The sequence below is a fragment of the Tympanuchus pallidicinctus genome, unplaced genomic scaffold (genome assembly GCF_026119805.1).
Source record: "Tympanuchus pallidicinctus isolate F22 unplaced genomic scaffold, pur_lepc_1.0 scaffold2, whole genome shotgun sequence".
NCBI lineage: Eukaryota > Metazoa > Chordata > Aves > Galliformes > Phasianidae > Tympanuchus > Tympanuchus pallidicinctus.
In genome coordinates, this window is record NW_026294721.1 from 33,099,716 (window position 1) to 33,125,661 (window position 25,946).

The following is a 25,946-nucleotide window of genomic DNA, read 5'->3' on the forward strand; positions in this document are numbered from 1 at the left end:
ATACCAGCTCCCCAGCTACTTCATGTACTTATAGTGGATGTTTCTATGTCACAGTATCAAATTAATATCATTAGCATGCTAATTGCATTTATTTCTAACTGGTGACTACTGGAATCAGGTCAGGGCTCAAAGCCCAGCAAACAAACACAAATGCCGAACACCGAAGGTGGCTGGGGCTCATAGATCAGATCCTGCTGAAAACCTTGCTCTGAGTTCCTCTTGTCTCCATCCATAGTGACTGCTGGGGTTGCTTCTGAGAGTGAAACTTCACTAGTAAAGATGTTCTTTGTTCTTTGGTGCATAAGGCAGGAGGGTCATTAAGGCTTAACCAAAGATGACATGGGAGACTGGAAGAACTGGGTAGCAGAAATACCTGTATTTTTCAGAAAGAATACCAACATCCACATCATCCCATTGGTTGTTTTTGTACATTCTGACACTATTACTTTTCCTGCTTGGTGTTATTTAAGTAAGCTTAAGTTTGAGTGGGAAGAGCAGATGGCAGAGGAGGAGACAGAATGGCTGTCTGTGTGAGAATCCTACGACTGTTTCCCTAGATTCCCCCCCCAAAATCCTCCCACCCCTGTTGGGATCATACGGGGAGAGTTAATATCAGCCTGCTTGACTGTCTCCAGGCACTCTTTGTCTTCTTTTGAGGAAGATTTTGGGAAGCTTGATCTTCAACCGCTGGCCTCTTCTTGGCCAACCTACATACAGGGTCAGGCCCTACCTCAGTTTTCAGGCCTGATGAGGGGGCAGAGTGCCCCTATTCCTACCTAATTTTGCAGTGCCATCACCACAGGAGCCATGAGATGCATGGGGATAGGAACTCTTCTTCCTCTGGCCTTGCCTCTTGGGCTCCTTTCTTTGTACCGAGAAGGGCTAGGCCTCCTGAAGGTGTGATATGAGACCAGCAGGGCAGTGCAGTTGTGCTGTGATCTGATGGGAAGTGTGTCCAGACCTGCATCAGCAAGTGAGAAAACTTGTTGGAAAAAGTGTTTTAAAGGTGACTTTTTGGAAAACTGGCCCTCCGTATCAGACTTCCCTCTCTTGCATAGGAAAAACATACTGATGAATGCCCTACAATATAAGCACAAAACAGAATCCTTATGTAGTTTATTTTCTTCCATTCTCCATAAAAGATAGATTAAAAAATAGGTAGTAATACATTTATTTGCATTATCTCATTAAAGAAATTATGGTCTCTGAGCAGGATTTTTTCTGGGGATTAATGGCCAGTAGGGGTTAGATCTGCACCTGATGATCACCATTGACCCCATCTGGTCAATAATCCTTGCTAATCCACTTTTATTGGCCAGAGAGCCTGCTTGGCCTATGGTTAGTACAGTACATAGGAGCTGCAGCTTCACTGCTGTTTGGAGAAAATTAAATGTGGGTTGCAGCTGAAAGGAAAGGACAGATTCAGGCCCAGATCCAGCTGTGTGCTCCCACTAGCAGTCCTTCCTCAGTCAGATGGGTTGGAGACACGATTGGACCAATGGCTTCATGGCACATGGGCGATGCTTCATGCTGGGAGCACAACCCAGGAGCTAGACTGTGCTCAGGGCACAGCAGCAGCTCTTCAGCCTTTTGGTATAGCATGCAGGAGCTTGGCATCCTCTGCCCCAGCAATCCTGACACACAGGGTTCTCAGTTCACCTGAATGACTGCGATACACTGCCTCCAAAGAAAGAGCTTCCAGCAGTGGCCAGGTCAGTGCATGAACAGAGGGCTGTGCGAGCCTCCGCTGGGATCTGCTCTGCACGTGCAGGCAGTGTCAGTGCCCAAGCATGTGGATCAATTTCTTCCTGCTGTAGCAATGATCTCTCTGCTGCTCGGGGAAAATGTATCCTGTAGCTTTCTTTGAGTTACTCAATCTTTTTTTTAGACTGAGTAACTCAAACCAATTACTTTTTTTCCCAAATGATGAGTTAAACATTCTCAAACACATCTGACTGTTTTTCATTGCATCCCTTTAGATCTATGCCCAACTGCTCTGTAGGTTTATCTCTGCTTTGTGCAATGCAGCTGTTCTTTGTGGGATCATGGCTGTGCTCACTGCTGTATCTTTACCAGCAATTTGTCTTTTCCAGCATTGCTTCCTGATGACTTGAGAACCCTTCTGGAGGAGGCGAAGGGAATGAAGTGGCCCTTTGTGCCAGAGAAATGGCAATACAAGCAAGATCTGGGCCCAGAGGACAAAACCAACCTACAGGATACGATTGGTGCCAGGCTCCCCGATCTACTGGTACGAAGCTCAGCACAGCTATTGTGGGAAGCATGGGATGCTTGGGGCAGGAAGGTTTCCTCCTCTGAGAAGGTGTGGAGTTTCTTGTTTCTTTAGCTTGAGTGCTTGCTTTGCCCATTCATCTTGCTCACTTCTGTTTCCAACAAGATGTGTGTTTGCCTATTACCTGAAGATCTGGCACTGTAATAAAGCCAAAATGCTTTTCTAGTGATTTTCCAGAAAATTGCTTGACTGGGACCTGAGCTGGCCAAAGCCAAGGCAAGCAAGTTAAGCATGTAATGGTCTTCCATGTGCATAAGAGGCACCAGTCTGAGTGAGGAGCTGCAGGATCCAGGAGGTGCTGAGGGATCCCAAAGCGTACTGTGCATATTTTATCTATCTTTAAGATCAGAAAGCAGGAAGGAATTCCCATGGCTTCTTGCTTTCTGATTTATCTGAGTTACATGTTGCTTGCCCAAGGGGCAAACTTCTCCCAGCAGAGCCTGAGCGAGGCCTGCAGGTGTTGCCTGGGGAGGATGATGGCTTTGGGCAGTGATGAGGAGCTCCAGGAAGCTAAGGGCTGTGCCCACTGCACATCCCTTCGCCAGCACCGTGGGTCCCAGGGATCCCAAATGTGCCGGGGGGTGGTGCTGCTCCCTGGGCATTTATTTTCTTTCTTTGGTGTGTGTGGCCTCCGACAGAAATTTATGGCTGAGGTTGACCTCCTTTACAATCCCTGTTCAGAACTCCGGCTTCGCAGCGTTTGTCTGCTCTCTCCCAGGACAAACACCTGCAGTAAGCTCCCGGAGAGACCTGGATAGATGGGAGATTAATGCGGCGGTAATAGAGGGGCAGTGTTCTCAGCATTATGCCTTCTCCCCAGGTAGATGGGTCCTTTCTGAGATGATACCAATTATTTATTGCTGAAACATCTGTTGATAACTGCAGCTGCCCTTGTTAAACAAAGCATATCATGGGGTCATAGACCATAGGGACCTAAAATCCCACCGCATGCTCGTTTCAGACTATTCACCAACACCCCCTGAAGTCCATTGGTAACCGTCGGCTTCAATGCTTCGTCGTGTGGTTGAAAATACTTTGTAAACATTGTGCTGCCTTTCCCTGTGTGCTTTGAAGTATTATTTCATCTTCGCTGGTAATTTATATTCCAGTGCTATTGTACCATGGGAAAAAGGGAAAACCTTTTTTGTTTTCCATTTAATTGTAGAAAGACTGACATTTTGACCTGTATTATTAGTATTAGTCGGGAAAAGGGATTTTTTTCCCCCTTCATTCATTCCTCCCCCCCCCCCTTTTTTTTTTTTTTAAATAAAATTTCAAGGCAGAGCAAAGGCTGCTTCAGTTCTTTGAATAAAAAGCTGGGAGGGAAATGAAGCTGAAGAGAAGTGATTACAGTGTGATGAGGAAAGATAAAAGTCTGAGCAACTTTCTTCTTCTTTTTTTTTTGGCACGAGGGACAGAAAGATAATGCAAGTCCCCAAAGGAAAAAAATATTTAAGTCTTTGCCAATTTAATGTTCATCAAAACCTTAAAAAAAAATTCATCTCTGTTTATTTTAATTTGCTATGCTCAGAATAAGCTCATAAACCGTAATTCATTACATTTAAAAAGCACTTTGAGATCCCTGAATGAAAGGCGCTTCATTACCATAACACACTGCGCGGTGTGGAGCTCTGGCTGCCTGCGCCCCGACTGGCCGTTCTACGCTGCGCGTCACGTCGGCTGAAAGGCTCCATGAGACCAGTGCAGGGAGTAAGCGGATTAGGCTTTGGCTTCAAGGGTTTGCCTTAGTGCTACACTTTAAAAAGTGGGATGCCCGATGCTGGTGGCTGTGTGCTCGTCTGATGCACCAAGAAAGCAAAGCCACCCACACCTGCATCCTTTTAGAGAGCTTTTCTTTAACTCTGCTGTGGGATCACAGTAAACAAACAGGGGTAACTTCTCTAAAAAAGAATACCTGCTGCAGGGTAAAGGATGAGGCTGCGCTTCCAAAAGGGAGAGTTGCAAGTGTTGCCCTTCCTGCAGATCACCCATATATGGAGACATGGAAATACCCTTGTGCTCAGTGACCAGCCAACAGAGGGCAACATGCCCAAGAGCGCATAGGCTTTGATCCTGCAAACCCTACTGAGGGCTTCATTGGAAGACAACTCTACATGCAAGTAGATCTCTTTTGGGATTATTCATGAAATGTTTGGTTGTATTTTCTTATACAATTAGAGCCCGTGTTCAAACCCCTTGTAATGATGTGTTGAGTCACAGCCTGAACCACTGATTGGTCACCTGAGGCAAAGACTGAGTCAGACATGGGAGCACAGGTGAAGGCAATTCACCTGTGTGACTGGAAGGATTGGAGCCTGGCTGCAACTCTCCTAGAACCCCATTTAAGGGCTGACTGGCACTGGGGAAGGATCTCTTTCTGGAGATCCCTCCTTTCGAAGTTTTCTACTGTGTGCCTAGGATATGGGTGAGCGTATCATTTTTGATTGTCCTTTTCCACCATGATAATCTTTCTAACTATAAACATGTAAACTACTATCCTAACCCTGCCACTTTTCTAACTGTACTATGTGGATCATCACTTTTACCACGCACAGCAGTAGTTCCTGCATCCGGATTCAGGCATTCAGTCATGAGCCAGGACCTACTGCAATAAGAATAGTGCAAGAGCCAAAAAAAAAAAACAAAAACAAGCTTCAGCTTCAAAGATTTCATTTGCTTGTGCAATTACACTAAGGACAATCATTCTCAGTTTGTTTTTAAATGCGCTATTGAAATAACCTTCAGGTTAAAGGTGTCTGTCAGGTTGCATGTGTTCCCAAGACTCTCCAAGAGCAGGTTTACTCCAAGCAGCTGTGTGGGAGGCTGTGCAGGCTGATCTCCACTCTAGTTGGAGGAGTGCAGATCCTGGCCCTGGTCGTACAGAATCTCCTCTAGTAGTTAACGTGGCTGTGGAAAAGAATAAGAAGAATAAGTCCCTGTAGCCTTTGCCTGGGCCCTACCTAATTATGTGCTGCTGGATTATCATTAGGATAATCATTCTGGGGGAAGTGCCCCGATACCCTTAGGGATGTGTGTGGATCTTGAGAGCTGCAGCCTTTGAAAAACAGCTGAAGAGGGAGCTGAGGATTTAGTTTACTCCTCCCCATACCTGCTGGTGTGGTAACAGGAGAACCAAAGCCCTTAGGATCTTGGTCATTCTGGTTTGACCTTTCGCTATCTGCCTCTTAAGAGCTCTTCTTTGGTGATCTGTGTGAAGTAGGGAATGACTGAGCCCAGAGCTGTGGCTGCGGGCTGATCTCAGCTCATGAAGGGCTTGGTGGCATCCTGTCCCCTTATGCTGCTCAAACCCTGTCACTTTGGAGCTTTTTGAGTGAGAAGTATCAGAAATCAGGCCCTGTCAATGTGGGACAATGGCCAGCATCCCATGTGTCACTCATACTGCCCAGCCAAAGCAGCAGCTTCAGTGGAAGAGCTTCAGCACAGCTGTGCAGTTGGCCAGCCCTGTCCCACTGCCATGCAGTGCTGCAAAGCACTCATCTTCTACTGCATGTATGGAAAAACTGCAGCAGGATTTGCAAGGGCAGTGCTAGGAGAAAAACATGAGCTGTGGTCCTGGGTACCAATAGGGCTATTTGTTTGCTTTGTGCATCAGCAGCATTTACTGTTCTCAGATGATGCTTCATGGAGCCTTTCGTCCCTGGACAAGGTTTTGAGTTGTCTTAATGGGGTCACTGTGATATTTATTTTATTTTTCTCTCTCCCCTCCTCCAGCTGCTTCTCAAATGGATTTTTACTTTGAGGACAGATTTAGGAAAGAGACTTTTGGAGACTCTTGGATCTGTATATGATAATAAGGGTACTGATGCTGCCCTATCAGGAAGGGTTTCTCGTAGGCACTTAGCTATTTTGAAGTATAAACATATCCCCTTTAATGCAGTGTTTTAATGTAACACAAGGAAACACCAATAGGCTTTTAACTGAAGACTGAGCACAGCAAGGGCAAATCGGTGCCACAAAGTTCCTGTTACACTTACAGTTAGTAGTCAGCAAAATCTTTCTGCTCCAGGGGTCCCTCAAATCCCTGCTGTCAGAAAGAGAAGGCCCACAGGAACTCCTGCTCAGGAAGTTTCCTCAGTGCTTTAAAGGCTTTTCTTCTGTTCTTGCCCCAAAACGCTTCTCCTGAGAATGTTCAAGTCCATCATGGCAGTGTCTCCTGACCCACTGGCAAGCGTTTTCCCACTGACCCCTCAGTCTGCAAGCACATCTAGAGCAGGGGTCGTGCCTTCTCTTCATGTTGTGGTGAGGTATGTGTCCTTCTCCATCCTGCAGAGGATTTGGGACATGGTGCAGCCAGGTGAACGCTCCTGGGTCTGCTCTGCTGGAGCAAGTTACAGTGGAAGAGGCAGTGCACTCAAGAGCAGGAGCTGGGAACAGAATGGAGGAACATGCCCCACTGCCCCTATAGTTTCTCACTTCACGAAGGATGATGAGGCAGCTTGTCAAAACTGTTCCATTCTGCAGTGTTTTGAGTTGCTAATAATTGACCTAATGCTAGGCTCATTGAATAAACACCCAACTCTCCACCGCCTTCAGGGTAAAGAATATGAGCTAATTGAGAGCTTCAGTCACTCAAGCCATTGAATTGGATCCTCTGCTGCTCTGAGCAGAGAAGAAAGTATCCAGGAACCTCTCGTTCCTTCCTCTGCAACTATTTACTGCACAACTCACCCATTCTGTGTTCAGGCTTATCCATCTGCGCATCATGGCCATGCTTTCTCCTGCCAGTCACAGAGGTGGTAGGAGGCTTAATTCATTGTTATTTGCAGAGTGTGCTCTGATTGCCAGCTGAAAGGCTGAGATTGATAGAGAAGTCCCGTGCAGTGACAGCGGCTTTGGTCTCTTGGAAATGCAGGCTTTGCTAACAGTGCGTGGGGTAAAAGGGTGAGACTTCAGCCAAATCCATTGCTGTTTTGACTGTGTGTTTAATCTGACAGGGTACGAATGTAGGGGGAGAAAGAGACAGGCAATTTGTTAGGGTTCAGTGAAATGCTAACTGGCAGTAGATTTTGAGGGAGAACCTGGCACCTGGAAATGCCTACTCTGTGCACATAGCTTGAGGGTTTTTTTGTGACTACTCTTGGATTTTAGAGTTTAAAACCTCAGCCTTGATTACAAATAAAGACTAAAATAGGGTGAGGTGAATGACCATAGGCAAATGCAGGAGTCCAGAGTGCCTGAAAAACTGTGTGTGCACTTCAAAAATGATTTCAATCCTTGATGCTGCAGGGATGTTTCTGCAATGGGGACCCTTCTGCACCTGCAGGCTGCGTGGGGAATTGCCTGTGGGACTGTCGCCTTATAAAGAGGGCAGAGAGAGTGGATTAAATCAATATTTCATTTATTTGGGCTTGTAATTCCTCTTACATCAGCTGCCACATAAGATCTCTGCAACTCCCTTCCCCTCCTCCCCACCCTCATTTACTATGCACCAATAATTTCCCTTTGACGCGATGCTGCCAGCTCCCGTGCCAGATGGCCCCGGTTCTGAGCTGCTCCCTCTCGGGAGCAGCCCCATTGTCAATGCAGAGGAGGCATCACGGCTTTGAACCCAACACTGGGACCCAAACTTCGGCCCCGGCGTGAGGAGGAGTTAACCCACTAATGCAGGAAACCATGCACACAGCACACCCTCCCACTCATCGCCATTAAGGACAAGCCCTTCACTGAAGGCTGTTTTGCATTTTCCCCCACAGTCTGTGTATAGAAATCTCGTGCAAATTTAATTCTGTCACCACCTGATTCCACTTCCCAGGCGTGAGGTTCCCTTTGTGTCCTAAACTCAATTAGACATATGCATTGGGCATCACAGACACAGATGTTAAAACAAAGTGTGCACGTACCCCACTCTTTCTTTTTCTGTTTTCCCCCTTCCATCTCGATGTGGATGCAGTGAGAAAGACAGCGAGTAAACCTGTTTATCGCGTTTGTCCCGTCTGAAGAGAAACATGCCCGCAAGTGAGAGCCGAGCTGGGCTGAGGAATTCCTGAGTGGTGCCATTTGGCAGTGGGTGAAAGGCGTGGGTATGGATTTCTGGGTGTGCTGCAGGGAGCATCATTGCAAAGCTTGACACCGAACCGTGTCCTTGTGTGCCACACAGCGTGCGGCCCGGCCTTTCAGGAAAGAGGAGCTGAGTCTCTCCCCCTGGCTTGACTTTTCTACATTTTGTGTCCATTTGGTTTTGGAGAGGGACACAAGAGGTTTCGGCATTGAGCGAGGAGTTAAATTATGCAGCTGCAAGACTGCCAAGCCCTTCAGAATAGGATGCTTCGTTTAGATTTTCCACAATGCTATTGAAGTGCTTATTTTCCTCCTGAAGAGACACAAACAGATGCAAACTTCTGTAAACACTTTAGAAATGAATTCAGTGAGTTTGGCCTCTCAGCAGTGCTCAATAGCTGACAGAAAAATGTCTAATTAGTGCAAGTGGAAATAATAGGGCCACTTGGATTCCTTCCATCCTCCTCCAAGTCTACTTTTCCTAGGGACTCAAAGGCCCTTTTGTTTGGTAGGTCACCCTCTCTCAGGCTTTTGTGCTCCAATCTATTAAAGGAAGAAGGGGAGGAAAAAAAATAGATTAGGCGATGCTCTGTGCTTAAATATATGGCCTGTTCATGAGCATTTCAAATGGATAGTTTGCAGTGTCAGTTTACAGGTGCTTAGAGAGGGGGATTCCTCCATTGTTGACCAGCACAAGCTGGCTGTACGTGCAGAGCTCCAGGAATCCTTTTCAAGTGCCATCCTCTTAGAAAATCCAACTCAAGCTCAGAAAAAAAAAAAAAGAAAAAAAAAAAGGAAATTTGCACAAATCTGCCTCACTGTGCAGAGGCAAGTGAAGTGCAAACAAGCCAGAAAACACTTGAAGCAGATTGATGCTGCAGCCCACCATTCACACCATAATCACAAGCTCTCCGGATGGACTGATATGGGCTTTCCCCACACCTTAGAGGGCTCTGTTCATTAGAAACAAGTGTTACTCAGGCTGCTGCCATTCCTGCCCTCAATCACTTGATGATTAAGCTGCTAAAATCAAGAATGAGTCTTGCTGTCAGGAGGTGGTTCTCTGAACTGAAAGAAGGGAGCAGAAGTCTAGACAGAGTGGAGGCAGTGAGGAGGCTCAAGAAGCCCAGTGGTGACTGGAGTGATCAACAGCATCTCTGACATGGTGCTCTTGGGCCTGTGTGTCTACACAAGGAAGAAGGGAAGGAAACGCATGCTGAAGATAAAAACTGAAGACAGTTGTCCAACTGAGTGTTTTAGTGGGGATTTTCACAAAGCCTTCTTGACAATCGTCCTCTCATGATGCAGTGGGGCCCGAGCCACTGTGTTGCTTAAACTTTGCTATTAGCAGATTTACAGGCTGACAGGAATGCTATGAGAAACAGATTCTTTTTATGAGGAGATTTTGTATAGTTGAAGGTGTTTCCTGCTTTATTCTCTTGCAATTTCTCCCATATCACGACATGGTACTTGAGCACTGCCAGCACCCTGGCACTGGAGCCAAGTGGGATTCCAGGAGGCAAGGCTCTGATGGCCACTGCCATGAAGTCCAGGCAAGCCACGACTGTGCCTAGCACCCCTGAGACTCCATGGCCAAAGAGATGGGTCCTTTGTTACAGCTGATTGCTGAGTTTTGAAAGTAATATGCTATCTACCACAGAAAGTGGTATTTGGTAGCCATCAATGTGCCGTTTGCATCCTCAAAGAGGCCACATGGTGGTTTCATTGGGGTCCTGTCCTCTTAACAGCATGCTGCCTGAGGAGCTCTGTACGATTCCTCATGTCAGTGTGATGACTGCTGGAATACAGAAAGAGTTCTTGCAATTACAGAAGTTATTAAAGGTAATCTGCAAGGGGAAAGCATTGCCTGCCCTGTTTGTTTGTATGTGGTGTACAAAGAAATTTTAATCCTCCATTCAAACTTAAAGCTACACTGATGCTGGTTGTTTATAGCCAGGGTCTGGTTCCACAGATAGCCACATGGTCCCTAAGTGTCCCCCATTTCCTAGGGGACTTCTAAGGAAAAAGAGGAAAAGAAAAGCTGACAGTCATATTCTTGAAAATGTAGTACTCAGACAGAAGGCAGTCCCATCTGAGACAAATGCTTTAGTGACCATTTCCAGTCTCCCCAGACTCCCTTTAAAACTAATTGTTATTACCGTTATTAATCTGTTGGATATAATTTAAATTCATTAACAGACTAACAAATTATATGGCTCCAAATACTGAACACCAATTACAAAGACAAAAAAAAAAAACAAAAAACAAACAAACAAAAAAACCCCACACCAAATGTTCAATTAAAAACAAAAAACCAGAGTCTTTCAATCTTAAGAATGAAAATATGGCCAGAATTAGTCAAATTATAGCTTATAGTAAATACCTAATCAATGCTACACAGACTTACCCCGTTTTGTAAATGCCTAGGAAGACAGAGGTTATGAGTAGAAATTTTGAGGCAGCCTTTTAATTGCTAGTTTTTGCTTCTCGTATTGTTTGGTAATTCTACTTGCTTATGAATCTGTGCAGTTGCCTTACAACAAATGACTAAGGAAATTCAACCTGTCTTTAAATGGTATGTAGCAGCCCTTTTAGGAGAAGTATTGCTAAAGCTGAGTATTTTCTATAAACAGTTGGCAGAGTCTTTGCTCCATGGATTTCTTCGAGGTAGCCCATGGCACTGGTGTTCTTTTCAGGTTTATTTGAAAGCTTCCATCATGGTCAAGGATTGTGTGACAGCAGCTGCTATTGTGTTCTTGATTGACCGGTTCCTGTACTGGATTGATGCCTCAAGCAAACTCCTGAAGATCGCCAAGGGCTTGCACAAGCTGCAGCCCACCACACCAATTGGTCCTCAGGTGGTCATCCGCCAGGCTCGCCTTGCTGTCAATGCAGGTACCAGCTCCCGGGCAGCCACTGCTCCATTTTCTCAGCTCAGACCCAATTAGGAGCTACTTGACTTTGAAGAAGATACTTTGTCCCTTTCTGGGGATGACATGCTTATGATCCTGGTGCCATCTTTTCAAACACGCAGCCCGCTCCCGGCCCCCTTGGGCCCTCCCAGCTCCTCTCAGTAGCACAAAGGGGCTGGTATAAAGGGCTTCAGAGCCAAAAGCAGTAGAGAAAATTGTGAAAGGGTGTGGAAAATACTAATTGGAGCTTTTGTTCCTTAACAAATATTCCCCGCTGGTTTCAAACAGGGATATCTGAATTGCTATACTTCTGACTGAGGGCCTTTAAAAAGTAAATTAGAGTCCTGGCATTTTCTCTGCACTGTCCCAGCTGCTTTTTTTTTTCTTTTTTTTTTTCTTCCAGTGGGACCACTTGACTATGCAAACAATGCAGCTTACCCCCTCTAAGATAAATTGATTGATTTATTAATTTTTTAGATGTCCATCGTTCCTATAACATGGGCAACACCTGAAGGGTATTTTATATATCATCTTTCTATTGCAAAGATATATTCCTACTTCTTCTGAGGGAACAAGATAGATCCAGAAAAACCTGCTTTGAAAAAGACAATTAAGGAATATTTTATTTGCAGAAAATAGTCAGGACCATTAACCATAACCATTTGTTGCATAACCATTTGTTGCTGACACAGCCTGATCTATGGGCTAGTTCAGCCAGCATTCATCTTTCTTCACTGGCTGGAGCAGTGAATGAATTAATTTGGATAACTGTGACAAAAAGCAAGGTGCAACATCAGTGTTGATCATATTAGACTTTCAGACGTTTCTTGTAGCCCATCAAGCTGCTTCAGATGACTCTGCTATGCAACACAGCCTCTGAACCATATGACAGGTGGCTGAAATGCAGAATGCAGAGTACCAACCTTCTGTTGAACACTGCATTCTTTTTTGCTCAGATTTTGGCTATATCTTGTGATCATAGGGTGCTTCTTAAAAGCAGGTAGACTTGAGTCTATCTGGAGTCATGGTCCAACAATGCTAATCTTGTGTGAGCAGCTAGATTGACTCTTAAACCAACATACAGCCTTAACATCTCTCCTGAAAGAAAGTAAAGAGTTTTTTAGAAGTAGATGTGTAGCTAGAAACATTTGTTTCACCAGCACTTACTTGCAAAATTTTTGGTGTATGCAGAATAGCCTGTGTCACAGTGATTCCTGAGCACGAGGCAGCATTTAGCAGTACACAATTAACTGGGAAGTTTAGGCTGATTGTGAATACAATTTCAGCACTGAGGAGTACAGTTTGCTGGGGCTTTCACTAGCGAATATTTTTGTTCATAACACAATGTATGTTTTTATGTTTTAACACTTTCTTAATGTTTTGATTTGTTTTTAATTAGGTAAACTTCTAAAAGCTGAATACATCCTCAGCAGCCTTATTAATGACAATGGAGCAACAGGTAAACGTATTTATTTTCCAATTTCATAATTACTATTTTGGTGGGACTATATGTATATATTTTTTGTACCAATTTTAATGGTCACAAGAATTTCAAATGCAGCCAATCTGACATCAGTCTCTTCTCACCACCATTCCTTTGCTGTCCCTTTGTTGTCACTCTACTACAGTATGGAAACTCAATGGACACAATGATCTCCAGCGGTCCCTTCCAAACCCTATGATTGTTTCATTCTGTGAACTGAGACTTTGTTTTGAAACTTCCACAGTCCATCTTTGTATGTCTCCACTTGGGAGGAAAAATATTATGGATTGTCAGCCTTACTACTAATTTCTCTGTAAAACATGGACCAATTTCAAGAAATTTACTGATCTAAAAGGCAAGGAAAACCTACACCCCCAAGAAAACAAACCAGGCTGAGTAATGCTTATGGTCTTATTCACACTGATTTTGTGAATGAAATTATATAACCCAGACCTGTAACAGGTAGCGGTGCGTTCATTTACCATATTTTGGAATGAAGGAAAAGAGAGTGAATCCTGCATCTTGCAGCACTTCATTCCACGTCTGGACAGACGCAAACTATAAGAATGGGAATATTCTTTAATATGTGGTGGTACTTTCAGAAGCTACTTTTTTTTCCCTTCCTGTCAAATGACCATACCACTGGTAGCATGACTTGTTTCAGATCTGCAGGGGCATGTACTATTTATAATGATAAAAATTCACAAATTTGGATGGGCATCCAAAATGACAATTTAATAATGGTTTTGAGACAATATATTTAAGATTTTTAGACTTGTTAGCTAACTTTTAGTCTTCAGAGTGTATTTAGTTGCTATATTCATGTTTCACAACAGCTATGAAAATAAAAAATTTAGCAAGCCTATTCTGGTTTTTGTTGTTTTGTTTCTAATGCCAAACTGAGATTCTCATACGAGTGGTCCTCATTCAACAGAGCCTTAAAAAAAAAACCTCATATCACTGTTAAAGTGGTGATTTCATTTTGTATTATAATCAGGTATCAAAATAGGTTTGATAATGAAAGACTTTGTGTAACTAGTAATTCTGTTTTAATGTGAAAACCTTGGGCTTGATCTTTGCAATGCTCTGATATCTGAAAAGAATTTTTTCTTTGCGAGTGTTGAAAGTATTTTGTTCTACTGCATATGTCAGTGATGACAAAAATATGCAATGTAAATCCTTTTGCTTTTTATTACAACTAAGTATGTTTTACATACAGTGATTTTTTGTTACTTCAAAGAAGAGAGGTACCTTTCGCATTTTATGTAGTTCTTATACTCTGTACAGCTGTCACTTAAGCCACATGCTGTCTGCTTATATTCCTTATTGCACTATCCCTTTGTCATCTCTCTGGCTGTAAGATCTGAGTCAAACCGGATGGATTCAATGGAAAGATTCCTCGCAGTTTGCTGGGGTTTAGGTTGTCCTCAGAGGCTGAAAATGGCAGCAGCATTATTCATTCTCTATTGAAATTTTCAATTCTTTCCCAGGTACCTGGCAGTATGCTAAGGAAAGTGATAGGATCCTTGTTCAGTCAGTCTGCTTACAAATCAGAGGACAGATTCTGCAAAAGCTGGGTAAGGTTTGTTTTTTTTCTTTTTTCTATAAGTATCTATTCAAGGTTATTCACTATTCTAAATAATGCATTTGTTGTATGTCATAATTTTAGCTTATGTGAAACATCTGCCTGGTGTCTGTAATGCAGTCACAGAAGATGAGGTATAGACACATCTATTGGAATAAGCAGGGACCTAGAACCATGTACCAAGCAGGCACATATTAGGAATTATCATTTTATTATTAACGTAGCCAGAAGCTACAGAACATCCTGAAATATCATTCCATTTTTCTTCTGATGCTTTTACCAAGTTCACTGTTCCTGAAGGCATGCTACAGTTTAACAGAGATCTATCACAGCGCTTTCCTCAAAAAAGAAGAAGATCCCTATTCAAGAAGATCCCTAGCATTTAGCATGATGGACTTCTGTATCCAGGACTTGGTACTTGAGGCCATCAGCTTTAATTTTATGCCCTTGCTGTGACCCTTTATCTTCAGTGACTGTTGAATTGAAGTCTTTCATGAACATACAATGTGTGTCCATATACAGTCAAAAGCTAGAGGAAACTAAAAAAACGTTCACTGTCACCAAAGCAAAAAATGCTTTCAATGAGGAAATATTGTTGGTAGGTGGGTGGTTAGATTAGATGATACTGGGGGGTCTTTTCCAACCATGGGGATTCTATGGTTCTATGGATTTAGACTGTTTTGGGGATTCTATGATTCTATGGATTTATACTGTTTTGAGGGCTTCTGTCTCTAGGAAGTATAAAATCCACCTAGCATGTTGAAAGCTACCTGAAAGAAGTACTGTGTTTAGTAATTGTTTTCTGTTTTATTCCAGGGATGTGGTATGAGGCAGCGGAGTTAATTTGGGCTTCAATTGTGGGATATTTCAAACTTCCTCAAGCAGATAAAAAAGTAAGATCTCCTTTTCACTCTGGATAATCTTGCTAACCTAATAGTGATTCCAGATTAGCATCTGGTTACTTCAGTCATGTCTTTTTAAAAGTGTTTCAATTATGCATCTCAGATACCATTAACACTCAGGGCAAATATTCTAACTGAAGTATTGCACATCATTTATGCATGCACGCACAGGCTTGTGGACACCTTTTTTCCTGCAGGGGAATGAAAACAATCATTTTCATTAAGCAGGATCATCTGAAGTGAACCATCACCTAGTATGTCACAGCTGCTTCTGAAAAGGACTCACTAATCCCAGAATGCAGCCACAGATTTTTGTGGTTTTTTTGTAGGACTACCGCTAAATTTATTTAGCCAGTAACTGAGCTGTTTGCTGGAGGGTTCATAAGCTGCCCTATGCTAGCAGTTGTGGGTGATGGATATCCTCTGGCCCTGTGGTACCTAAACACTTTGCAACAACTAGCATATCTGTCTTCAACAACTTTGTGAGGCATGGTCACACTAATCTTCCCACTGCCAATGAAGCAGCAGTCACACCAAGTGCCCGTAGCTAAATAGGAATGTGAACATAAGTCTTGTGAGTCCTGGGGTGATGCTTTAAAAATTTTTGTAATTGTACTCCAGTAAAGTGTATACGACAAAAACAGACCTCATCACCTCTCCCATATCTCCACTGTCACAAACAGCACCTAGGAAAAATAGCTAAGGAAAATGCAGTGTTGTTCAAATTTCTGTTGAAACTCAGAACTAGTAGCAATTAGGATAGCTACCACTTAAGGAAACTCCTAAGTATACACTAGGCTGCACTTTCTGCAAGTTCAAATTGATAAAACCTTACCACCCTGAGATGACCACTCTGACTTACTTAGCAGTGCTTCCCTTTGGAACTTTTTTGTTTTGTTTTGTGTGTTTTTCCTGTCGTACATACAACCTAACTTACTGCAATCAACAATTCATGGCATAGGGGAAAAACCCTACCATTACTTTCCATTTCTTTTTTCAGGGAATTGCAACTTCCTTGGGTATTCTGGCAGATATATTTTCTTCCATGAATGAGAAGGATTATGTACGTTTTAAAACCAATGCAGCAATTAACCTGGTAAGACTTCTGGTTTGTTTTTTGTTAGTGCAGATTCTTCAGACAAATTATATGTCATTGTCTCAAATTCAACCATATTTTTTTCATCCTCCAGTTTCTCATCTTTGCTGAGAGGGCTAAAGCAAATTCCATTGTTCCCATTGGAAATGTTTATTAGCACCTAGATAGAAAATTGCCTAGATCCGAGAAAAAGAAAACAAGAATAACTATAGAGTGTGTATGTATGTATGTGCGTGTATAGTAGACAGAAGATTTACGGAGCCAAACCCAATAAATCTATGATACACTTAAGTAAAAAGTCTTCTTCAGAAATATAAGTGGTTGTTGTGTCAGATTTTGTCCTGCTCTAAGATTCAAATCTATCAGAAATCTACAAATCCCATTGGATTCTGATGGGTAAATCTCAAGCTGCCTCCCTCCAATCAGGTAGGGTTGCCTCTCAGATAAATCCTTCTCTTTGAAAAGACAGCTGTTAAGATGGAGCTTCTCCCGTTTTTTTTTTGTTGTTGTTGTTGTTTGTTTGTTTCATCAGACCCTTCTCCAGGAGTCCAGCCATCGCTTGCTATCAGCTGCTGAAGCGTGCAAATTAGCAGCAGTATACAGCCAGTATACCCCACTGTTTGTGCTCACAGCTGTGGTGAGTATTAGTCCACGTTCTGGAAGAGTTATGCATGTAAGAGAAGAGTCTAGGCTATTAAATTTGGCTTTAATATAGCTTCCAAGCTTCATACCATAGAGTAGGCTCCTATCTGCTTTGCAGATGCTATATATTACACTGGACTTTAATTTGAAGCTAAGCAGATGGGAAGAAAGCAATATCTATCCATTGAGTAAAGATGGGCTTTCAAGACCAACTGGGAGTGCTGCTTCTCCTTTAACTCCAAATATATTTCAAAGGTGAAAAAGCAAGATTGTTTCCTCATGGAAACACAGCAGCAAGCAGTTAGAGCCACTATTTGCTTTCAGTTGTAAGAAGGAGAGAAAGATATTTTTTCCTCTCATTTATTTGTGACAGAGATACAGGTTTTTAATTCCTAGACTCCTCTTTTTTTCCTCCCAGAACATCCGTGGAGTGTGTTTGCTGTCCTATAGTCACTCCAAGGACTGCCCCCCAGAAAGGAGGAAGTTTTACTTGTCTGAAGCCAAAGAATCCTTTGAGATCGGCCTCCTCACCAAGAATGATAGCAGTCATGTCACCAGCAAGCAGGAGCTCCACAGTTTTATTAAAGCTGCTTTCTGCCTCACAACAGTGCATCGATGGCTCTATGGGGAGAGTGAGAAACTCTGTGAGGTTGATCAACTTTGTAGAGAAGCCATAGCAAAACTGCATACGTACAGCACTTCATTTACAGAAGAGGAAGAGGAAGAGAAAGGAGTCCTTGCGGAAGAGATCATGTCTCTGATCACATCTGTTAAGAAGCTCCTACAAGTGGAAACCTTTCGTAATTCTGATGCCAGGTCTTATGTGCCAGACAGCTATAAAGGGGCAGTGAAAAAACCTGTTCTGCAAGGGGAAGCCAACTTTGAGAAAATCCTTGCCATGAATTCTCAGCACCATCTCTCAGTGTGTGAAGTGTTTAAAAATCCTTGCAGAATTAAGGAAAACACACTGGGAGAAACGCATGTGGGAGCTTGTATTACAACTTTAAAAACTGAAACCAAAAATACAGACACCACGTGTACCACTGATGACACAGCATACCAGAGGAAGGGTGCTGGAAAAATGTTTAGTACACCAAAAGTGGAAAGTAGCTCAGAGAAGCTCAGTGGCCAAACAAGAAACAAACAGAGCAGTTCTGATGTAAGAAATATTTCCATTGAAAAAGGGACCGAATCAGTAAAAAGAGTAATAATTGATGAAAACAGTGTTTTCAGCAGATGGCAAAACAGAAGTCAAACCACTTCTTCAGAGAATGCTTGGTGCAAGCTGTCACTATCAAGTTACTCTTCCAGCTGGGAGGAACTGAACTGTAATAGCAACAAAGAGTCACCCAATGGAGGACAGCAACAAGAAAAGGGCTCAGTGGAGGAGCAATGCTGCACAACAGAAACAGATGAAAATGGTCAAGCTGCTTACATGAACTCATTGTCACCCAGAACTCAATATACTTCTCTTAGAGAGCTTCCATATGGTTGTTTGAGGTCACCTCAGCCTTTCTTAGGGGTAGACACAGCCCTAGCTAGAAGGCCTGGGGAGAAGGCTTCTCCTGAGGGAGCAAAGCTGAGGAAGGGAGAGAACTCTTCGGAAGGGAAAACGGAGACGAATAACACAGACTTAAAGAACAACTCGGTTCCTTCCCTCACCGCTCCTTCTTATCCTGCCAGGATGGAGGAAGAGGAGTGTTCTTCCTCCTCCTGGGCGGAGCTGGAGCCCTGGGTGATGGCCGCCCGGCCGATGGGCGCAGGCTGCAGCACCACGGACAGCGCCAGGGTGGGCCACCTCCTCTCCGGGGTGGCCGCGCCCCCGCCCCAAAACAGTTGTGTGGGGCGGGACCCGGGGGGAGGAACCGTGGACAGCACGGAGCGCCCCTCGCCCGAGCGCAGTCCTCCCACGAGTAGCGCTGCTGCTGCAGGATCTACAGGCAGCGAGCCAAAGCCAGACGGCAGCTCCTTCGTGAGTGAGTGGCTGAGGAAACCTGCAGCCACAGTCGGACGCAGATCTCTCGAAGTGCTTGAGGTTGACCCCCAAGCAGAAACTGTAGATGACACTGAATTTGATTTCATCAGTACTGGAGAGTTAGTAAACGGTTCTCTCAGAGCGACTGCTCCAGAGCTTCTGGTGGCTCCAGGTGCAGCAACAGGTTTGCCTTTGCGAGGAAACAAATCTGTAACAAAACATTTCGAGTGTGCCAGTACTGAAGAAGAGGAAGAGGAAAAGCCTCAGAGCAACAAAAGACTGTTCAGCTCATCACTGCGTCCATGGCACAGCTCAGATCCGATGCCCGGCAGTTCCCCTGAAAGTCCATTTTTAAGCCTGAGGGGAAGTGGTCTTGTCTTCACACCTGGGAGAACCAAGGAAGAAATCCTTGATGCTCGGATTCTGAGGGATGATGACTACATGCAGCTTCTGGCAGGAGTAGAACACAACTGGCTTGTCCAGAGATTGATGCCTACTGGAATGTTTAAGTCTAAACAGCTTCATAAAGCATACTGTAAGTTTCCTCACAGGAACTGGCATTTTCAAGCAATGCTATTTCCATAGAAAACAGCTTTTACTCAGGCTTTTTAACCTCATAATTTAAGTCACCACTTTCTAGGGTTTTATAAGTTGTTATTCTAAGAAGTTTTGTGCAGCAGTTTTAGCAACAGAAGAACCCCCCCTTGAACCATTTTCTACTTCTTATTCACTTGCACATCACTGGCAGCTTAACAGAGATGGGCTCCATCTCCACGACCACTCAATCCCTCCTGCTTCATCCCTTCATGCAATAGGTATCTCAGGTCACTTGGTGCCTTGTGCCAGTTCATCAAGTCATTTCTCTCCCTTTCCTTACGCCAATTTAGATTCCACATTTCTTCCTGCAAACTATGCATTGAGACCATGATTATTAAGTTAATCATAAATAACAGTTTAATTTATTTGCTGTATCTGAATTTGTAGACTTATTGAAACACAGAAGTTAGGAGCAGCATCTCTGTAGCTCATTAAGTAAAACCTGCTGGGGGCTCATCCTATCATGTTTCAAATCTGCTTAGCGACTTTGTGTCCTTGATGTAGACCTAGCTACATCTTAGCATATATTTGTTTGCCTGGAACTTTGCCTGGATATCTTGTCTCCTCTATGATGAGATATCATCCCTCAGCACAGGTTTACAGAAGTCTTGAATTGTTCAGTCTACCTGCAGTGTTTTCTTTTTGTAGCTGCTCTTCTTTTGAAATACTCAAAGAAATCAGGCCTCTGGACAGGCCAGGAAACATCTGTATTCATTGGGGACTACCTGAACGTGGCAAAAGAAGGCAAACAGAGAAATGCATTTTGGATACACTTCCTGCACCAAGAAGAAAGCTTGGGAAGGTACTGATCAAACCAATTTCTGAAAGAAAAATTTTCAGTGCTATTCTGTGTAATCATGAATGAAAACTCTGGTAAGACTCATCTCACACCTGTGATTCAGCTAGTACACTGCTTTGTCTGTAATTTTTGTAAGGTATTTTCAGAAGATAGAAAGAGTTTTCACTTGGACAAGTGCAGAAATTACAGTCACAAAGGGAGATTTTTTTCTTTATTCTGTTCCAATTTAGTTTACACTGAGTTAGCCTTTGACTGATTCACTTTAGCAAGAATGCTTCATTGCCTTTTTAAATCTATTGAGCACTTTGCAATCTTCACTATGCTAATTCTTCTCATCATTCCATCTAACTCTCTAATTTTGAATTTTTGGAAAGAAAAGGCTACTTTACTGTTGTCTTCTAACAACCATGTTATTGTCCGTTTGCTCATGACAACTCTTAGACTACCTTTATCCATGCTGAAACAAACTCAAGTGAGCTTAAATGAGCTTAAGGGTCACTTTATTTGGCTTCTAGATTTGCTTTAGGGAATTCCTACTTCTGCTATTCCCTAGCACCCTAACAAAACATACTTAATTTGAGATTAACTTGATTTAAGATAATTTTACCCAAAACAGTAAGTAAGTAATTAAGCTAGCATAGATTCCAGGTTCTGCTATTTCATAAAACAAGCTCTCCTAATCCTATTCATGGGTAGGCAATACAACATTTTATGTTGCTGAAGAGGGTGCAAGCACAGAGTCGTATTAGTGCTTCAGACACACATCAGTTTGCTCACCTTCACCTTCCTGTGAAGACACCAGCATTTGTTCCATTCATAGGCCAAGAAATACAGCCTCATACCTGCTCCCATCTGAAAGAAGGAAAGCTTAATATGGTGCAGAGCCTGAGTCAGTAAGAAGTTACCCTAGCTAACAGACAGGTGCAGTACCAAGTACGCAGCTCCCAGCCTAGAACTGCTTGACACCGAGATCTTTCTTAGCACAGAGTGAAGAAGCAACAAAAGCTACAGGCAGAGAACTTCTTCAGTTGTTTAAGTTTAGCAGTGGGTGCATGCAATGGATGCATTTGTTCTGAAAGCTGAGTTAAAATCACCTATTTGCTTCAATTAGGCCTCAACATGAGGAGAGCTCTACCTGCTGCTAATCACAGACTGTAGATTATTATTAGAAGTAGCTTAAGAATTCTTATGTGTAAAGAGCAGTATTTTAAAGCTTGACTTCAAATCTTTCCTTAATATGAAACCCTCGTCTTAGGATCAGGTTAATCCTTACAGTATTTTACTGTAGGAGATGGAAAAAAGCTCATACCTTTAATCACTGTAATTTTAGATGTATCACCATCACCAACTGGCTGCCACACTCTGCTTTGTGATGATGTTTGTGTACCACAAGTAGGGCTTCCTGAGTGCAGTCTGCTGCAAAACTAACTACAGCAAAGATTTTTCTGCTTGCTTAGGTATGTTGGGAAAGAATATAAAGAAGAGAAGGGGCTTCTTCATCATTTCAGTGATGTGGAACGACAAATGACTGCCCAATACTACGTGACAGAATTCAACAAAAGGCTGTACGAGCAAAAGGTCCCTACCCAAATCTTTTATATCCCGTCTGCAGTACTTCTGGTAAGAGCTATCTTCAAAACAGTGCCAGGGAATTGATGGGAAAAGAGTCGTAAGTCATTTTGGTTGGTTGGTTTTTGCTTTTTGTTTTTTGTTTGTTTAAATAGTTAGGCCACCTGTAGATGACATACTCTAATTCACATGATATTACCTGGTAGATGCACCTGATCTTTTCAAGGCAGAAGATACTTATGCACAGAGGTGCAAGTTCAAAAAAATGCTGGTTAAAAAAAAAAAAAAGATGCTATGTCCTGGTGGAAACCAGAAATTCACTTCTGTATGAAGCTCTAGAGTCATTCAGTCTTTTAGATCATTCTAGCAGTATACCAGCATCTGCAGGGTGCAGAGCTGAATTCACAGTTTCATTATTACTATGTATATGATAGCATGATATGCATGTTACTATTTCTGCTAGATATTCTGGCACTAGATCTGGCTTTATGCCACTTGCTAGTAAGGCTTAATGACAACCTGGAGTCAGTATTTATGCTAGTCTCTGCACAGAGAAATTACTGGGGGCAAGAAAAACCAAAAACACACAAAAAACCCACCATTGTTTATTTGCATGTTGAAGGAGGACCAAGAGGAGCAGAGTTATCCAAATCTTTTCAGCTTTAGACACAGTCTTCTGAAAGAAGTTCCCCATTTGCTGGACAAGCTAGATATTTGTAGAATTTGTTGCCCAGTTTGGCCCGCTAGGTTGGCTTTGTGTTGGTTCTGGTGACACCACTGTTCTTGATAAATATAAGTTCTGGAAAGCCTGTGTTTTAAATTAGCAGTGGATTAATATGGGGACTCTTTCCATCTTATGATAGAAAGTTCTAGCAGGAAAAAAAACGACAGAAATTAAGTTAGAGGATCTTTAGTGTCCTTGTTTTTACATCTCTGCTTGGGTGAGTGTCACTGAAACTCTTTTCAGATTCTGGAAGACAGGACAATAAAAGGATGTGTGAGTGTGGAGCCCTATATCCTTGGGGAGTTTGTGAAGCTGTCCAATAACACGAAGGTAGTAAAGAATGAGTACAAAGCCACAGAGTATGGTCTGGCCTACGGCCATTTCTCCTACGAGTTCTCCAATGGAACGGAAGTTGTTGTTGACCTGCAAGGTTTGTATTGCACTGAGCTTCATTCATTGCATGTCCCCTCATGTTGCAGAATATGCTTTACAGGGACATACCTTCTCTAAACGACCTAAAGTGAGAGAGGTATGTGTAGGTGCTTTTTTACCTTGAGCAGTGTTCTTGCTGTCTGCTGTGTCACAGTAGGAGCACGAAAGCTACAGTGCCCTAGTGTGCCACAGCTTCGTGCAGCCGATTAAGGTGAAGCCAATCTGCAAGGACATGCCTGAGGAAAGCATCTAAAGGAGAATCACTAAAAGAGACAGTGGATCTTCCTGAGCTTCCTCCTTCTCATAATCAGCAAGCCTAAAAAATTATCTATTCAGCTAATGAAGAGCTGAGCTCTTTGCTTGAAAGCCCAGGATATGACATTCAAAATTCAACCTTTAGTGCACTCAGATATGTCTAGGATGCTCATATACAATTTAAATATCCATTATGTATCTCCTAGAGTTTTATTCTGCTTTTACTGACGTAGGTGTAAACTGAGAATCACTGAAATGCTGTTATCAGAGGATTTGCTGTGCCAAGCAGCCAGTACTGAGTGTGATGGTGCAAAGGCTGTACTGTTCATTACCAAAACATATCCCTCTTTTGCAGGCTGGGTAACAGGTAATGGAAAAGGTCTCATTTACCTCACAGACCCACAGATTCATTCTCTTAATAGCAAAGACGTTTCACGCTCTAACTTTGGGAAGAGAGGAATTTATTATTTCTTCAACAATCAACATGTGGAATGCAATGAAATCTGCCACTGCCTTTCTTTAACGAGACCCTCAGTAGAGACACCAATGTAGACTCACAGAAGACAGCCAAAGAGAGTATGGCCCATAAGCTGAATGGTACGGTGGTATTTATCATACACACATTTAGGAACGTGTCGTCTTGGTGAGAACAGGGCCTCTGAGATGACATCTGTGTAAGCACCTGCAACAGTTTGGGATATGTAGAGTAACACCAGGTCGTACCATGTTACCATCTTGAGTACCATCTGAAACATGTGCTCTTACAACCATCTGTGAGACTTAACAGAAGAACATAAGAGAAAGAAGAAAACAGCCTCCAAAATTCAGCGGAAATGTACTACAAGACTGTACAAACCTCCAATGCATCTACAGACTCAGGGCAACAGGCACCATCTGCTCTTTGGAAAGAGTACAAAATGGAGTGAGACAGAGACTTGCGTTTCAGCCATCCGTAAAATTCACAGGAAGTTGTATAAATGCTTCAAGGAACAAATGGCAATGTTTGGGGCTGATTAAAAAATAAAAATGCAATTTATCTCAGAGGAGTGTTGGAACACTATAATGCAGTGAAAAGTGTAGCAGTGGCTCAATTGCTCTTTCAAGGCCTCACTCAGCATTTCTGTTAGAAGTGTGTTCATGGGTGTGACCATGAAGTATTTAAATAGATGCAAGTAGTGTTTTAACTGCAACAGCTGAGAAAACTGCTGTTCTTCAAGAAAAAAAACCGTACAAACAAAAAAAAAACCTCACAACATTGATACTCCATACATGAATAATTTCAGCCTGCTACATCTAGCAAACTCTCAGCAGAGTTTCCCAAAGGTAGAACAGTTCTCACCTGAGGACAGTACCTCTTTTTGTCTGTGAGCACCATAAGTTTTATGATTCTGTAATGAATTCCCACAGCTAACAGCCCCCGCCAAGACCTGATCCTCTCACCTCGCTCCACTCATGCAGCCAAAGGCTAAACCTTTACCTGCACAAAGAGGATTTCTCTTGATGATTCTGCCCATGCAGGGGTCAAACAGCTGCAACTCAGACTACGGCCTTCAACTTAAACACTGCAGCTGAATTTCTGTTATTGTTCATGGCTGTAACATAGCATTGTACCCAGAGAGACCCAGATATTTAAGGCCAGCACTGGCCAGCCTGCCGCATGCATACCGGCCATGTGCTCCAACAGTGTGTGCTGGGTTAGAGGCACATGGTACGTCTCAGAAGCACATGCTGGGAAGCAGACCCCTTCCAGACTTGTGAATGCTGGCTGTGCAGCTGAAATCCCACTTCTTTTTCCCACGCAAGCTGGTAAGCTGAGTCCAACTCAGTGGCACCATCAGATAATGCATGCACATGATGTCACGGTGCCTCCCGATTTTATGGGCCTTTCTTAGCTGAGAAAACACCCAGAGGAGAGGGAGCAGGAGCTCATGACACCATGTGCTGCCCCCAAGTTAAGCAGGCTGGAGCTTTTGGTTGAGGGATAAAGAAAATAAAGTCATTTTCCAAAGCAGGAGGCCAAAAGCTGCTCTGTGAAAGCCCAAGAAAAGGTGTGTGTGTATCCCCCTTGGAATAACAGGGCTGGAGATAGCACCTGCAGCTGCTCAGCAACCTGCCTCTAGGCAAAAACAAGCATGACGATACCTTGGGTTTACTCTTCCAAGACCACGCCAACACGCCCAGTGTGTGTGCACAGTCATCCATGTGCTACAGGGGTCCCCATCAGACAATTGGTGAGCAGCCTTCCTGCATGCGGTGCTGAAAGCTGCCCTCACTGATGTGCTCCCCTTCTCACTGAGCCTCGAGGGTCTCTGCCCTGGGATCACCCCTCCTGGGGGATTTGTGTGAAGAGAAAGGGAACACATCATTAAACTCCCACAGAAAGATGGGTCCCAGCACCACAGCGTTAGCTTTAACAAATCCATCAGCTTTTGTTTCTGCAACCGGCAGAGATTTTTAGGCTTTTGTTGTCGCTTTATAGCAATGCCATTGTTTTCGAGGGGATGTTTGCGCCGAGTTGTTTGGAAAGATGCCCTATCACTGCGCTGAACAATTAGAGCTAGGTGTAAAGAGGGAGAAGCAAGGGAAAAAAAAATTAAATCTCTTTATTATGGTGCATAAACCTTCAGTGCTGGGGAGCTGGGCAGCTGCAAGGGAAGAAAAATGCAT

General features: G+C 43.3%; 1 protein-coding gene across 4 annotated transcripts in view; it reads left to right on the forward strand.

The window, feature by feature from the left end:
- Nucleotides 1-24,342, forward strand: part of ALPK1 (alpha kinase 1) — a 38,167-nt gene extending 13,825 nt beyond the window's left edge. For 3 of the 4 annotated variants that reach the window (XM_052682411.1, XM_052682410.1, XM_052682412.1), the window contains 12 exons: nucleotides 2,094-2,248; nucleotides 11,005-11,203; nucleotides 12,620-12,679; nucleotides 14,194-14,280; nucleotides 15,105-15,181; nucleotides 16,191-16,286; nucleotides 16,819-16,923; nucleotides 17,347-19,438; nucleotides 20,149-20,302; nucleotides 21,757-21,919; nucleotides 22,836-23,022; nucleotides 23,635-24,342. In XM_052682411.1, coding sequence (XP_052538371.1) covers nucleotides 2,094-2,248; nucleotides 11,005-11,203; nucleotides 12,620-12,679; nucleotides 14,194-14,280; nucleotides 15,105-15,181; nucleotides 16,191-16,286; nucleotides 16,819-16,923; nucleotides 17,347-19,438; nucleotides 20,149-20,302; nucleotides 21,757-21,919; nucleotides 22,836-23,022; nucleotides 23,635-23,831 — 3,572 coding nt within the window. In that variant the 3' untranslated portion in view covers nucleotides 23,832-24,342. Of the gene's footprint in view, nucleotides 1-2,093; nucleotides 2,249-4,659; nucleotides 4,716-11,004; nucleotides 11,204-12,619; nucleotides 12,680-14,193; nucleotides 14,281-15,104; nucleotides 15,182-16,190; nucleotides 16,287-16,818; nucleotides 16,924-17,346; nucleotides 19,439-20,148; nucleotides 20,303-21,756; nucleotides 21,920-22,835; nucleotides 23,023-23,634 lie in introns of those variants that run through there. The other variant, XM_052682413.1, reaches the window with a different exon arrangement.
- Nucleotides 24,343-25,946: the final 1,604 nt, after the last annotated feature.